The sequence below is a fragment of the Vigna umbellata genome, chromosome 5 (genome assembly GCF_029865625.1).
Source record: "Vigna umbellata cultivar VRB3 chromosome 5, Vumbellata_1.0, whole genome shotgun sequence".
Taxonomy (NCBI): Eukaryota; Viridiplantae; Streptophyta; class Magnoliopsida; order Fabales; family Fabaceae; genus Vigna; species Vigna umbellata.
In genome coordinates, this window is record NC_142169.1 from 56,333,466 (window position 1) to 56,349,506 (window position 16,041).

At 30.9% G+C, this 16,041-nt stretch overlaps 2 protein-coding genes across 2 annotated transcripts; one reads left to right on the forward strand and one right to left on the reverse strand.

Moving 5' to 3' along the window:
* Positions 1 to 2,236: 2,236 nt before the first annotated feature.
* On the reverse strand, positions 2,237 to 5,439 carry LOC124841274 (vacuolar cation/proton exchanger 3-like). Its single transcript, XM_047317519.2, has 11 exons — positions 5,090 to 5,439; positions 4,870 to 4,937; positions 4,723 to 4,751; positions 4,117 to 4,313; positions 3,787 to 4,002; positions 3,432 to 3,548; positions 3,205 to 3,321; positions 3,046 to 3,099; positions 2,825 to 2,941; positions 2,650 to 2,743; positions 2,237 to 2,536 (listed from the first exon to the last, which is right to left on the reverse strand). The coding sequence occupies exons 1-11, from the start codon at positions 5,381 to 5,383 to the stop codon at positions 2,526 to 2,528; spliced, it is 1,314 nt and encodes a 437-aa protein (XP_047173475.2). The 5' UTR covers positions 5,384 to 5,439; the 3' UTR covers positions 2,237 to 2,525.
* Positions 5,440 to 9,463: 4,024 nt separating this feature from the next.
* LOC124841277 (HSP20-like chaperones superfamily protein) lies at positions 9,464 to 14,726 on the forward strand. Its single transcript, XM_047317522.2, has 5 exons — positions 9,464 to 9,644; positions 9,742 to 9,890; positions 9,995 to 10,043; positions 11,038 to 11,180; positions 14,398 to 14,726. Exons 1-5 carry the CDS (start codon positions 9,596 to 9,598, stop codon positions 14,482 to 14,484), a joined length of 477 nt encoding a protein of 158 aa, XP_047173478.1. The 5' UTR covers positions 9,464 to 9,595; the 3' UTR covers positions 14,485 to 14,726.
* The last annotated feature ends 1,315 nt before the right edge of the window (positions 14,727 to 16,041 follow it).

Sequence of the window (16,041 nt, forward strand, 5' to 3'; positions counted from 1 at the left end):
ATATATATATATATAGACACACACACACTTTTTTAAAAGTTCTAAACTGAAAATTCCTTAAAAGAAATAAACTAGTTTGGTTTATAAGTACATAAAAGAATATAGACGAGAGGATTTAAAAAACAAAATATGCAAATTGGTTTTAATATGAAACCTTTAATTAGTATATTTTTTAGTTATTTTTATACATATTTATTTAAAAATTATTTATCTTTAGTTAGCCCTACCACTATGTAGTGCACCTTAAAGAAATATGTTTGAATATACAGGGTTTATGATTCCAAGGGTGAATCATTATTATTTTTTTCTTTTTTTTAATTTGGAGGAAACCGTGTTCCCTCATTCTGTCGGAATAATAGTAATAATATGTAATAGTGGTGGGTCTTGAGTTCCACGTTTCAAAATTATATACACAAGTTAAAATTATTAATACCATATACCCTTTTTACTAAATAAAATAAAATAACTATGACAAATTAATAATCAGTAAACAAAATACTAATGAGTAATAAGTGATATCTTCACTTATGAATCCATTATTTTTAAAGTATTTTTATTATTAATTTTCTTTTTTGTAACTTATAAAAATTGATAGTGATTTCACTCATTTTGTATCTTTAAATTAGGTACTGTATTTGAAATTATTTACTTGAAATAAATAATCATATTATGAAAAAGTTATTGATTGATTTAAAAATTGTAAGAAAATAATATTTTAATTATTAGAAAGGCAATACTTAATCAGCTTGTTGCCCACACCAAAAACTTATTACATAAAATTGAAAACACCAAACCCAATTTTTTGAACAATTTAAAAATAAGAATTTTTACTATAACATTACTGTAAAGTATATGTTATTTTTGCTGATGTTTATGAAATAAAATTCTACCATCATTTAAAATCAACGGCATATTAATAATTAATATTTTAAATAAAAGAGTACATTATTGTTTTATAGATGGTTTAACTTAATAGGAGTGCTTATTTTAGCAAGGAAAAAACAATAGGTTAGTAGAACCATTATAATATAGTTGAGTTAGTTGAGGATTAGTTAAATCCGCTATTATAGTTAGATGCACATGTGATTAATTATTTTCTTAGTCTTTTCTTTTCTTTTCTTTTGTAATTAATTTTTCTAAGTCTATTAAGTTAAAACGTTAATTGTATTAATTTTATTTGGGATAATGTGATTAATAGGAAAAAAAAGTTAATGCTAATAATTACTGGATGCTTGCATAATAATGTTACTTTTTTAGTCCATTAAACACTTATATTCATTAAATTAAATTCATGATTTTCGGAGGAAACTTTTTTCCTTGAACTTTTTTGTGTTCTATATTCGAAAATTGAGAATTTTTTATTTCCAACAGCCTAAGAGTGGAATCTCGTCTCTTTGAAAAAAAACACATTAAAAAAGGTTAAAAAATTAAATATAAATATGAGTTATGATTTATAAAAAACATTTTAAAAAAATTGCGCATAATGTTCTATAATAAGTTTAATTTTACGTGATACTTATATATTTTTTCTACATTATATATCAATAATAAACCACATAAGTGTGACTTTTATATCATAAGTTGCTTGAGTGATGGTTCCACTATGTATATTTGCCCTTTATTAGTTAAAAGTTTACTAAATATTTTATTATTTAACTTTCATTTTACAAATTTTATCAATCAATATTTTTACTATCATATTTTAATTTTTGCTTAATAATATTAATGTATTAAATTTATAATAGTTTTATTTTTCGCCTATCACAATTTTAATTTCCGCTTATTATATTAAATGTATAATAATGTTATCACTCAGTTTTACTATCATATTTAACTCATATTTTATTACGATACAAAAAAATTCTAAGATTTTTTGGAAAAAAAAGAAGTCATTACGATATCATTTTATTATTGTTTTTTAATATTGTTCATGACACGTTAACATGTCGTTAGGTATTTATGTATTAATTGATAAAACTGGAATTGATTTATAGATCCATAAATGGTGATAATTATTTTAAAAATGAAATAAATTATATTGGGGAGAATAAATGTTAAAAAAAATTATAATTTAATTATATATGTATATATATGTGTGTGACAAAATGTACACACACAAAACTAAATAATAAATGTGTGATTAAATTTAAATAAAAATAATCATGATTGTTTCTGTTAATAAAAAAAATAGTAATGAGAAAGCTTGAAAAGAGAGTTTCTCTATAAAGGCAAGAAATAAGGAAAAACATGATACTTTATTCCGTGAGTATCTATTTTCTACATTGAGTGAAGAAAGATGTGATTATGGAGTAAGCGGGAAACATGGAAAAGGTGAAGAAAAGAGAAAAGGGGTTTCAAATTATCACCCTAAATGTCACACTGTTATGTGTATATACCTTATTATAGGGAAACATCAAAGCTATGTTCTATGGTTCTCTGACATTCTGGTGGACCTCCAAGCTTTAGTTTCAAAGACACAACCATCCACCTAAAATTTATGGTCTACCTTAGAATTTCACCCTACTCTATGCTTCATCTGTAACACAGATAATTAACACAGTCAAATCCACCATCATTTCATGTCAAAACTAATAAAGATGAACATAGTAATGTAGCTTCATGCATTGGAATAGACAGATTTATACTTACTGATTAGTGGAGTTTTGAGAACAAAAAAGCATGCAGCAATGATCATGTAACACAGGAAAAGAACCACTCCTTTCATGTAGTGTGAAGTTCCATCCTATATCAGATGCAATAAGATCATGTTACAAAAAAGAAAGAAAATACGTATGCAGAATGTGTTATGTTATGCATAGTTTACCTGCAAAGTGAATGCTGTAACTATGATTGTAAAAGCAAGGCAGCCAGTTTCAAGGAGATTGAAATCCAAGTCCATTTCTATACCCATTATCCATGCAACAACCACACTTAATGGAATCTGTCATTCATGATTAGTTTATCAAAATTTGGTGTCATTACATTATATATTTTCCACATTCACACCTTGCATTATACACAATATTAACAATAGTTTAGCCTCACCACAAACATAGAAATTTGAGTTGCAGATCCCATAGCAACACCTAATGATATGTCCTGCATTATAAATATATTTTTTAAGTTAAACACATTTGACAAGCTTAACCTTATATGCAAAATTGAGAATTATGCTTGGTAAAATAATTGATGTGGAAGCCATACCAACTTGTTCTTGAAAGCGAAAATGATTGAGCCTGCATGCTCTGCAGCGTTTCCCACAATTGGTAACAAAATTATGCTAATGAAACTAACAGAAATGCCCCAAGAATCTGAAGCAGCCTAGTTGAGCATGAAAGGATGATAACTCATTAATCTAAGTTCAAGCCTTTGAAATTTCTGAACATATGCACTTCAAGAATAATATAGGGAAAACACGTATTCATATGTACCTCAATGGTTGCAACAACATATTCAGAAAGCAGAGATATGACAAGTGTCATGCCAACCAACCAAGTAAATGCACTCCAAAATCCTATCACAGCCTTCTCTTCTTCGTTTTCATCTTCCTGTGATCGAGTCACATGTTTAATTATCACTGTATCCAAAACTTACTATTATGTCAAAACACAAGAGTTTTTAACTAGGCCAACTTATTCTATAAAATATAAAGTGTCAAAGCTTGTTTTACATCCTCAATAAATCAAAGTTAGTGTCATATATTGAAGAGGAAATGTTATTTCTTTAGCAAAATTGTTGGAGTAAAGCTTATGAAATGTGCTGAAACAAGGGCAAAACATCAATCACCTCTTGTGCATCAAAAAATTGTCGATGTGTTTTTAATTGGAAGAAGATGTATCCGGCATATGCTAGAAGCATAACAATGCTGCTTGCTCTGGATAATTGTAGATTGCTAGTGGCTATTGAATGATAGTCTCCTGCTAAGGCATATCTGAACATTAATGGCAGCAAATGGCACAGCAACCCCAGCAACAAAACCAGTGAGTTTACATCTGCTTGTTTCTGCTCATTTGATCACCAAATAACAAAACAAATTAAGGGTCAGAAGCAAGAACATTAAACAGTGAGAAAATTTTCAAACTGAAACAGCATGGTAAGAAGCATTGTGTATTGTACTCTGTCATATATTTGCTCCTTCCTTAGGTTGGCTAAGCCTCCAAAAAGGAGGGAACTTCCAAGAACTAATAGCAGGTTTGAAAGAATGGAACCCAGCAGAGAGAGCTTCACAACATTTACTTTGTTTTGGTGAAGTGCTAGCAAAGATATGATCATCTCAGTTGCATTACCACAGGTTGCATTTAGAAGCCCTCCAACTGAAAAATATTCAATCACTTTTCACAATGTTGTTTAGAAAAATTTACTGCTGCCTTTTTTCTTCAATTTGAAAAAATTAAGGATTTTTATTGAACCAATCCAATCCAAACATGTTAGATTGAAATCCTTTTAATTTGAAACTCAAAACTCGATGTAATCTCACATAATTTCTCACATGTTAGGTGATTGGCTTTTGTAAGAAAAATTCTTTGTAAATATAGAGAACTTGAGTTAAAAATAAAGATTATTCTAATCTTCATTTCATCTTAATTAACCTTTAGAGAATCAAAGTTAAAAAAAGCACATTAACCTTTTAGTTATTATTATCCTGTACTTATTACCTAACTCACTGTTTAATTTTCAATTGCATGTAGATGACGAGAGATAACATGGTTTATAAACTTTTACCTGTGGGGCCAGTGTAATACGCAATTTGCCTTCAATTTTGAACGAAAAATCAAACAGATTCAGAGAATTAGAAACATGAACATCAAGATAATTTATTTGCAGTGACTACTACATAATCTTCAGATAGGAAGTCACATGCAAACTCACTCAGTAAGGAAGCTGACACGTTCAGCTAGAGGGGTGAGTCCAAGCAGGCTCAGAGCAAAAATCCAAGGCTACAGATGGTAGAAAATTAATCAAACACTTCATGCCACAACATTTTCATGTTAAAGAACCATTCTTATGTAGACTAATTAACATTATGGTATATATGGAAGAAGTAATAACTTGAAAATGATGAAACATTTTGTTTCATATATACACTTACCCTTCCAAGGCCATAAAAATCTGCAACAACAGCTAAAGGGACAGCAGGAAAAAGCACTGCAAGCTTAGTGCCGAAAACAACCTCTTTCAAATTTGCTGTGAAACTCCTAAGCCTTTGGCAGTGAAGTTTGGTGACCAGAAATGGACACTTCTTTGTCAAAGTTGAAGATGTGAGGTTGTTCTGTTCCTGTGGTGGTGGTGCTGCTGTCTTTGCACATGTTGCATTGCTGTTGTTACAAGGCTCGGTGTTCATCTCCAAGATGTTGAAGTCCTCCTCCATGGTGTGGTGTGCCATTTTGGTGGAACCAAACCAAGACTTTTGTCAATTCTCTGTAGTGATACGTGAATTGAATCAAGTAAAATATGTATATATCCTCTACTATTGGTTATAGTGAGAAATCTAGTGTGCAGACCCCTATTATTTACACGTACAATGTAGCTTCCATTCTCTTGCAATGAGAAGCCGTATGTAACCATGTACAATGAAGCTCTTTTGAAGAACTTTGAAGTTTCGAGGAATTTTCAGCTCTTGCTAGCTAGCTTGAATGTTTCACTATTGGATGTTAGTAGTGAATAATATGAAGTGCTTAACTTTTGTAGTATGAATGATTATTACTAATGGTACCATTACTGTTACCATTACGGTTAATATTGATAATAACAGTGACAATAATTATAATATTTGAAAGGAACAATGCATTTTGATTCCATTTTTAACTAGCACTGATATATGTTTTTCCAGTGACGTAAATTAAGCACCAAAATCCGTAAGTAAAATTGTGGTAATTATTCAGAGAAACAACGAATAGGAACGTTGGTCTATGTAGCAGTTAGCTTCTTCTTAAAGACTGGCTAAAAGGACGAAGTTTCCTTCTATATAGTACTCTATATACTTATAGGCTACGTACCTTGATAAAAAAAATTATTGACAATAATTTGGATTGTTTAGATTTAAATTTAACATGGTAAATCATGTAATTGAAATTCAATCACGTTTCTGTTACAAAAATAATATTTGCTGCAAAAAGAAATTAGAAAACAAAAACAGTTTCTAATTTGAATATACGGTACAATAAAAAAATATTTAAAGATTGTCCAAGTAGGAAACTTACAGTTAAGATAGATTTAAACTAATTAATAATTAAAATGCCTAATTTGAAGTAATTATGAGATGGGTGAACTGTGGCAACATTTCTTCAAAAATAATTCTATGAAAGAAATTTGTTAGTTTAGCATTTATTTTCATAACTTATTTGTTTGAGAGATTCTTTATTATTTCTCAGATATATAATGTAAAGTTTTGGGCCGACGGCTGCTATTTTTATTTTTTTCTTTTTATGTCTTTTTTTTATTTATATTTTTCTCTTGCTTGCCTCTTCTTTCTTTTTTTCTCTCTTTAACTATCATTTTGTTTTTCATCTGTTTCAATGTAAAGTACGAGATAACTAATTACAGGACATTTTTTCAATCAGAATTAAATTTAAAATAAGTTTAATATTACTTTTAAAAAATCACTTTTAATTGTTTAGTTTTATTTGTAAGTGTCTTGATGTTTTATTGTTCTGTGAATTGAGAGATAATATTCTCTCAACTATTTCATTTTTATATTTGAGTTGTAGTTGTTTTTTTATGATTGTTATCAGATCTCTAGCTATTTTGGTGCAGTTTCTACTCCCTTTTATCTAACACTTGAAACAAAAACAATTATCGAGTAATGGGAAAATTGAATTAGAAGTGATTTGTTGATTCTAAGTGATTGAGTGTATTACCGCTGAAATTGTATTTTATATTTTTTGTATGGAATTGGTTAATATGGTGCTTCAAGTGGTTTTGAAGTTACTTTTAAATGAGTTAGAAAGTCAAAATAAAATATTATAGTTATGATAAAAAAGGTTGCTATTGCGGAAGTTCTCATAACATTTTTTTTTCACTAACCAAATTTTTCATTACTCGTATTTATCTTCTAAGCCTGATTCGTCCTCTATCAAATAGTGATGCTTACAAAAGATTATTGTATGTTCAAGAGATTCTAATTAAATTTGAATTAATACAAAAGAGAAGTGAAAATATGCTTAAAATAATATTTATAAACATGTTTTGCTGATCATAAATTCTCATATGAACGAACTATAGTTATAGGTCTTTTGGCTTAAACGTCCAATAATCAAACTACTTGTGGGAAACTGCACATATTTTTGGCTAATTATCCAACATGAGAATGTCTTCGACAAACATAAGGAGGTACCGATAGACGGTATCGTGACTCAAAAGAACGTGGTTATCAAAGGGTGGATGCGGACTTTGATGTGGGAAACATGGTAACCAGTATTCGGTACCCATTAATGATCGTTGAACTTACCCCTCAGTAGAACAATCCTTGGTATCTGGTTAAATAATATCCGATAAATAATATCTTGTTATTGTCGTAAGTAACTCATTCAAAGGCTATTGTTGATAGAGCTAAGAGATCTTCCACCACATTAAGTGCAAAATTGTTATTAGATGAGTTAGAATTACATTTCAAACTCGTTACATCAGTTAGAATATGAAAAACTAGAATTTAAAACATGTTTAAAAAATTTAGTCAAATTATTATTTTGTATAACTCGTTCAAATGTTAAGGTCTATCAAATTGTTTTCAGATAATTATTATTAATATTTGAACATCTCAATATATGATTAAGCAAGTTAAGACTTAAAATATGAGTATGAGAAATGTCATAACAATTTTTTCTCTATTAGAATTTTTATTACTCAAGCAGAATTGAACATTACTGAATAGGGTAAGGTTTGGAAAATATTATTATAAATAACATATGGTGTATCTTTAAAGTAATATCGTCATCGCTTAAGTAGTATTTATAATAAATTAAACTCGACTCCCTTGTAATTCAAATGAGGACAAAAGTAAAGCAATTTTCTCTCCTCCAACAATATATCACTTAAGGGTCATTATAATGTTAAAGTAACGTGACATTTGTTAGGTAGAAACAAAATCACACATCACATAAAATAAGAGATGGACATGTGTTTATATACACATAAGATACCTTCATTAATAAGAAGTCTTTTAGAGTGATACCAAAAACAAATTCGTGAGAGGCTTAGTCCAATTTGAATAATTATAAGTTTACCAGATATTAAATAATATCATGTTAAAAATCATACATCATTTTTTTTATATATACTTTTACTTTTTAGGTTTAATACATCATTTGGTCCTTACTTTTATCGTGACATCTCATAAGCACGTGGCACACGTTAATAAGTGCACTTAAATGATTTTTTAATTTAAAATAAAAAGTCTCTGCCACGTCATCATCACCATATCCAGACAAATCCTGATTTCTCTCCAAGAAACCCTAGCCGCCGCACCATCCAGCGTCGTCACCGCCATCCTCGCCGGCAGCCGTCCTCTCCAACGCATCACACGCCACCACCAAAGCTACGCGACGAGAACGCGAGAAACCCTAGGTCTCCACGGTTTGCTTGCTGGTTTGATTGTGGTTGCAGGTGGAGGCAAGCAGCGGCACGATTAGTGGTGGAGAAGAATGGCGATTCGCGATCTGTAGCAGCTGGCGATTTGGCCGGTGGTTAGTGGTGGACGATTATGTGGTGGAGATTAGACGGCAATGCTGCTGGCGCGACGATGATTTGGCTGGTGCGAGGATGAAAATGGTGAAGATTGGTGGTCGCGACATAGCAAGGGATCGCGTTGGGTGGTGGCGCGAGAATGAAGGTGAGATGCGAAGGTGATGGAGGTGCAACATAAGGGAGAAGACGCTTTGGTGGTGGCGCGTGATGTGTTGGAGAGAACGGCTGCCGGCGAGGATGGCAGTGATGGTGTTGGATGGTGCAACGGCTAAGATTTCTTGGAGAGAAATTAGGGTTTGTCTGGAGATGGTGATAATGACGTGACATTTGCACCGTTATGGAGTCTTGGTAGGATTACTTTAAACCAAACTCTTAAAAGTAAGAATCAAATGATGTATTAAATCTACTTTTTAAGTGAATCTAACATGACTACGATATTACCAGGCATATTAAAATTATGGAAACTTGTAAAATACAAATACCAAAATTATAATTGTGTAAATGCTAATTTAATTCAGAATAATAACTAATGGAAACATGTAAATAAAAAAACAAAGTTTAAGAAATTGGTAAATGAACTATTTTCTCTCAGCTTTTCTTTAAACATAATACACTCAAATACATTAATAAAGATGTTGTCATAATTTTAAGATAAAATTATAGATAAATATAGCAGTTATAAAAATATATTTATTATTTTTGTGTTGATAAAATATTTGATTTTAGATTTTAAGAATTTAAGAAAATACATAAATAATGTATCTCTTTGATCAGAGATTATAAACTGCAGATTTTACAGTTCCCAAAAATAATAGCAAAGGAAACAGGGCGAACAAAGGAGAAAGCAGAATAACTGAATAAGAATCAGAAGAAAGAAGAAAAAGAAAGAGTGTAGAAAACCCTAGAACGTCAAATGGCGGAAAAATTAGCCCCCGAAAAACGTCACAGCTTTATCCACAACGGTACTTTTTAATTTCTCCATGTTTGTTCTATTCTGTTGTGATTTTTCGTCAATTGAATCCGAATTAAACAAGTCTGTGTGTGCGCCTGTGATTCCAGGTGAAAAGGTGTTCGAGTGGGATCAAACCCTCGACGAGGTCAATATTTACATAAATCTTCCTCCCAACGTCCATTCCAAGCAATTCTACTGTAAGATTCAGTCCAAGCACCTCGAACTTGGCATCAAAGGCAATCCCCCCTATCTCAACGTAAGTATAATTCTCCTCCTCTTCATATCCTTTCTCAATTTTGTTGTTACTTTTTTATTTTATTTTATTTTTTCCCCCTTATTTATCTGTGTGTTATTTCTCAGCATGATCTCCCTTGCCCGGTGAAGACAGATTCTTCTTTTTGGACCCTAGGTAAAGGTTTAATCAATCCCTAATTTTTTCCCCTTCGCCCCAAATTGATTTGTATATATATATATTTTTGTTTAATCATACATGCACTTACGGTGTAAAAGTCAGTGTTGTTTATTGTGATCTAATCAGAAATACGATGAAGCCCAGATACTTAGTATGACATGGGTACAATACCACACGGAATACGACATGATATGTTAAAAAATTATAAAATATTTTATATAGATGTAGAATAATGATAGTTAAAGAGACATTGATCCTTTTTTATTAATTCAGAACTATGATGATCACAATTTACTAAAATACATCTGTCATAGTAACGAAAAAGTATAGCTTTTTCTATACCATAGCTAAGTGGATGAACAAAAACATCTATTGTAGAACTAAAGGTAAATATCGACTCTACACAATAGCTTACAATTCAGAAGCATTGCTAAATTTAAATTTCTATCTAATGTTAATTGTATGATTCATCTCTCCTCTGTTTATATCATCGAGAAAAGGCATAACTTTTAGGCCAATTTCTCTTATAACATGACGAAGGATACGATTGTTCAAGAAGCTTTAGACAAACTTTTTCCAATACTATTGGGAATTATCCAAATCATAATCTTAAAAGAATCAAATGAAAAGGAATTGGATACTTTTTGGATAATACACCTAAAAGTATCCCAGAAGTGTCTTAGAAAAGAATTATAAAATTAAATAAAAAAGTTGGATACTTTTTGTATACTTATTTGGAAGCATCTGAGGAGTATAAGTCTTTGACATGTGCTACACGATACACTCCCGTCTCTGAAGTATCGAGTCTCCATAGAAGAAATAGATATCTCTTATAAATTTATTGATTTTCATAATAATCTTTTAAGTTCTTGAAATAAGTGTTTGGCTTTGGAATGCAACTAGGAAGATTTTTTCTTTCAAAATCAGTGATGAAATAAGTGTAATTTGGTTAAGTTTGTTGGTGATGCTGATTTTGGAGTTCGACTTGCAGAGGATGATATAATGCATATAACACTGCAGAAGAGAGATAAAGGCCAGACATGGGCTTCTCCAATATTAGGTCAGGGTCAGTTGGACCCTTACTCTACTGATCTTGAACAGAAGCGTCTCATGCTTCAGAGATTTCAAGAGGAGGTAAGTTTTGCTTTCATCACAATCCTTTTCCAGGTGTTTCAATTTGGAATTCATTTGCATCAATCCCATGACGTGTAGCATGTGCTTCTCAGTGTCCTTTGTTGTGAATGAATGTTTTCACTCTAATAAACAGGAAGAAGCTCAACAGACACTTTGAAATAAGGTATGATAAACCGCCGTTCCCCAAATATATTTATCTATATATTCCATATCATCTACAAGCTAAAAAATCTAAAATCTATACAAGCATATGAGTTGGAAAAATTCTCAAAAGAAACGCAACTTTTCAAAATGTTTTTATTGTTTCATCCTCACTGTTAACAAAAAGTCGTGTTTCTTTTGAGGATCTTTTTTTTGTAAATTTGAGGAACATAATAAAGATGATGATGATATTGAAATTGAAAATTTTGCTAGATTGTACATATTACTTGGATTAGCCAAGTTTTATTTTTCTACTCATATGCTTATATAGGTTTTAAATTTTTTAAGCTTGTAGATAGTTTAAAAGATATGGATAATTGGGGTATGACGATTTATCATACCTTATTTCAAAGTATATGTCGAGCTTCTTTTGGTTTATTAAAGCAAAAAAATTCATTATTAAAGCGAAAAAATTCATCTTGTGGCACCTTCGGTTAAATTGACATTAACCTTATTTGGAAGGTGTCACATCATCATGTCAATTTCATTTAAAAAAATAGGAGACCGTATTGAATCTTTTTTAAAAAGTAAGGATTGAGTGAAAAAATATAGGGAATAAAACGAAACAAAGACCTAATTACAGGGATCTAGTTACTAAATAAGCCTATTGATTATTATTGGCATATAAGCCTTATTCCTGAGTATTTAACCCTTTCCATTCCAACCTTTATCCATACCATTTTAAGATAAAAAAAAAACTACTTAATACTATTTTTAATATAGTTGTGTTGCCCTCAAGTTTTGGTACTGTTCACGTATCAAAGCACCAAAACTTCAATCATTGTCAAAGTTTATTGTTTCTCTGTATTGGATACATAGAGTATTACTTTTATACAATAGCTAATTGCCTAACTACTAATATTAAGAAGCAATCATCAACATGGATTCTAGGATATTAATTCTAATTATTTGATGTCACTTGTATACTTAAAAATCTTGTGTATTCTACTACTCTTTAAAAAAATAATGAATTTTATTATGTTTGTTTCTTTTCCTACTAGTTAATGGGCTATTATTATTGCCTTCATATTCATCTATTGGGTTTACCCATCTAGCTGTTAGGTTGGGTTCCACTATTTCCAAAGTGTGTTCTTTGGTTGATACTTTTTTTGGCCTAAGTAGTGTATAACATTGAGAAGAGGATCTGATAATTAGCAGGTATTATTCATTTCTGCGTACTAATTTGTGGGTATCTAATGTGGATAAAATTGATGTTAAGATGAAAATTGTAGTTTTTAAGATTGCTGACTACCAACACTTGATACTTTATTTCTAGATGATAAGCTCCCATTTTAGTGTTTGTTTATCCTCTCCAACAAATGTCAATGAGTTCACCTATAAATAAACATACATTAGACTTTTTCAACGATATTCTTGAACTTGGAAGATAATTTCATTTTTTGGTGCATCTGCTTAGATCTCGTGCGTACATGATATTTAAGATATTTTGAAGTTTCTTGCTAGAGTGTATCCAGAACTTTGAATCAAGATTTTACCTTTTTTTTGGCCAACATGGATTATTCTGGTCTGAATTGATTGTGTTGAATTTTGACACTCCCCCTAAACAAAAATGGAAATAAGTATAATGAATTAAAGTTCAATCAACTTGTGCACTTCAAGTTTTATAGAAGTTCTCTCATCTAATGTTGCATAAAATTGTTGCACATAAGCTGATTTTAATTTTTTGAAGAAGTTTGATTTATTTTACATTTCTATTTTCTAAGTGCTTCCCAAAGTCATGGCTTCTAGCTAGTGCTAGTAGCTTCATTACTCTATCCTTCCAACCCCATCCCTCCTCCTTTAATAGATGTTATTGCCATAACTTATGTAGAATACTACCCTGTCATCAGATGCATATTATCCTATCATAACGGAATACATCTTTTCCCTCTGTACGAATGTTCAAAAATCTGAATCAAACTGAATTGTTTGAAAACTGAACCAAACTGGAAAACCAGTTTAATTAAACTGAAATATTAAATAGTTTGCGCAAATGAAATTCAATGTTTTAACTGTTTTCTCAAATTTGAACTGTTTTTATGGTTCGGTTATGTTCAGTGTAATTATAAATTCAGTTAATTTCAGTTTCTTTATTAAAAAACAGTTCAGTTTTTAAATTTTAGTTGGGTTTGGTTCTTATTAGAAGGTGTGTTTAAGCCTAACTCAACCCCACAAAACCGGCTTGTAAGGTGAGGTTTGCACCTCACTTATATATTATATTTTGGCCTTATCTCTAGTCGATGTGGGACTTGCAACACATCCCCTTCACGCCGAGGTATAGACATCTCGTACGTGATAGTAGAAATTGAATGGTCCAATAACAGCCCGATAGCGGGTGGAATAGAAGAATAGAATGCCCACTTAGAACTCGTTAGGATAGGCTCTAACCATGGCTCTGATACCATATTAGAAGGTGGGTTTAAGCCTAACTCAACTCCACAAAACCGGCTTGTAAGGTGAGGTTTGCACCTCACTTATATATTATATTTTGGCCTTATCTCTAGTCGATGTGGGACTTTCAACAGTTCTTAACAGTCTGTTTTTTTTTTTCTGAAACCGCTTCCTGGCTTAGTAGAACTCAGACATTTTCTATATAAATACAATAGAATTCGCAGAATTCATCGACATAGTCAATAAGATAAGGTTTTTCCACTTATTCTGAAATATCTCGTAGTGCCTGTGGCAGTTAGTCCATTGCTGATTCCTGAATTTCTGCATCTTGGACAGACATAAAGTGATTTAAAAATTAACTTGATGATTATTAAATTGCCATTTGGTAAGGTTCAAGAACTGTCTGTTGCACCAGTTAAAGGATTGTGTTACACTATTGTAGCCTTAGCCATTAATAACATTATTTGATTTAGTTTATAGTGGAACAATCTTTCTGCTCAAAGCACCGTTCCTTATGGTTTAATGTTGTTGTTTGTGTGGAACCCAGATTTTAATAGTTCAGATTATGATGATCTTATTGCCTTATTCAAACCACTACTCATGATTCTGTTGTGCCCTCCTGCAGAATCCAGGTTTTGATTTTTCACAAGCTCAATTTTCTGGAAACTGCCCTGATCCAAGGACCTTCATGGGTGGAATCCGATCAGATTGATGATCTTAGATGCTGTTATGTGTATTTGTCTGCTCTAATATGATGATCAGATGGTAATAATATGTGATATTTGTCTCCTCATTTGATGTCTTGCAATTGAGGCAGTCTTGATTGACTTCCTCTAATGAATGATGACTAAACTGTATTGAGTCGTGGTGACTCTTGGGCATATAAGCATGTATATAAAACATGGAGCAATTCTATAACTGAAGGTATTTTAAAGTCTTCTGTGGATCACCAAACCATTGAGGAAGAGTTGGTAGCCATATAAAGTATCAACTTTTAGATTCGATAATACACAAAATTGATTCTACCTTACAAAAATCATATAGATTCTACGAAATAATTATTTGTTGGTTTCACTTTTACTGTTAAATGAGGTGAAAAATAACTGAGAACAAATTCATTTTGTTTGAACAATGAATGAGATTTTTTTGCTGTTTTAGGAGTTTGAACAATAAGGTGTCTATCATTTTTACGCTTCCGTCTTTGTTGCCCCAACCCTTTAAACCATTATCATGAAAAACATTGCAGTTTGAAGCATGTTTATGGAGTAATAGACTATTTGAGATGTTTTAACCTTTTTAAATGTATCTCTATATTTGCAAGTTTGGTCTCTTACCAAAACTTTGAATATTAACCTTTTTCATCTCTTACAACTAAAACATTTTCCTTTACATAAGAAGTTTTATAAGATAATCCTTTTACAAAATCAACATTCAAAACATCCTAACTCAAGATTAATATAACATTTATTCATTAGAAATCTTTACACTATTCTCATTCATACAATTAACTATAACATTTTATTTAAAATTCATCCATTATTCATAAAACAACAACGTATATACATAAAATAAAACATGAAAACATATAAATCCAGCACAGAGAGAAGATGGACGTCCAATAGAAATAGCAAAGTGACATTTAACACTCGGGATCACTTGAACTCATTCCGTACAATGGTAGTTGTGTCTAATGTCTTGCACAACTAGAACTTAATGACTTGGGTCTTGTGAGTGATGTTCAACGATTATATGGTACTGTCTAGCACTGTATAAGAGTCTTAGCTTTTAGTTTGACTGCAATAGGCTATAAATTTTGGCTATTTATGTAATTCTTGCTCTCTTTTTTAGTTTATAATACCTTGTTTTAGTTCAAAATAATTCTAGATAAAACAAATTGGAAAGTTTTAATCAAATTAAATCAGTTCTAGAAACTAATACTAATTCATTTCCAAAAACAACTGTCCAAGCAATAAAATTACAATTCAGTTCTATTACTATTCTCAATTTAACTACAAACCAAAATTCTCAAATAGCTCTAACTATAGAGAAAAAAGAGTTTTCATTAATTATTTGAATACACCTTCATGATCACAAAAATAAAGAATGAGCTAGAACTATCTTAATCCACATAAAAACCTCTTAAAGGTCACATGTAATAGAATTTAGAATTGACTCTAGAAAAAAAAAAGCAAAAATATAACTTATTTTATAAGCAAATCTTATCGGAGATATTTGTTACTTTTGACCTTAGACGTCTTAAGATAGACTC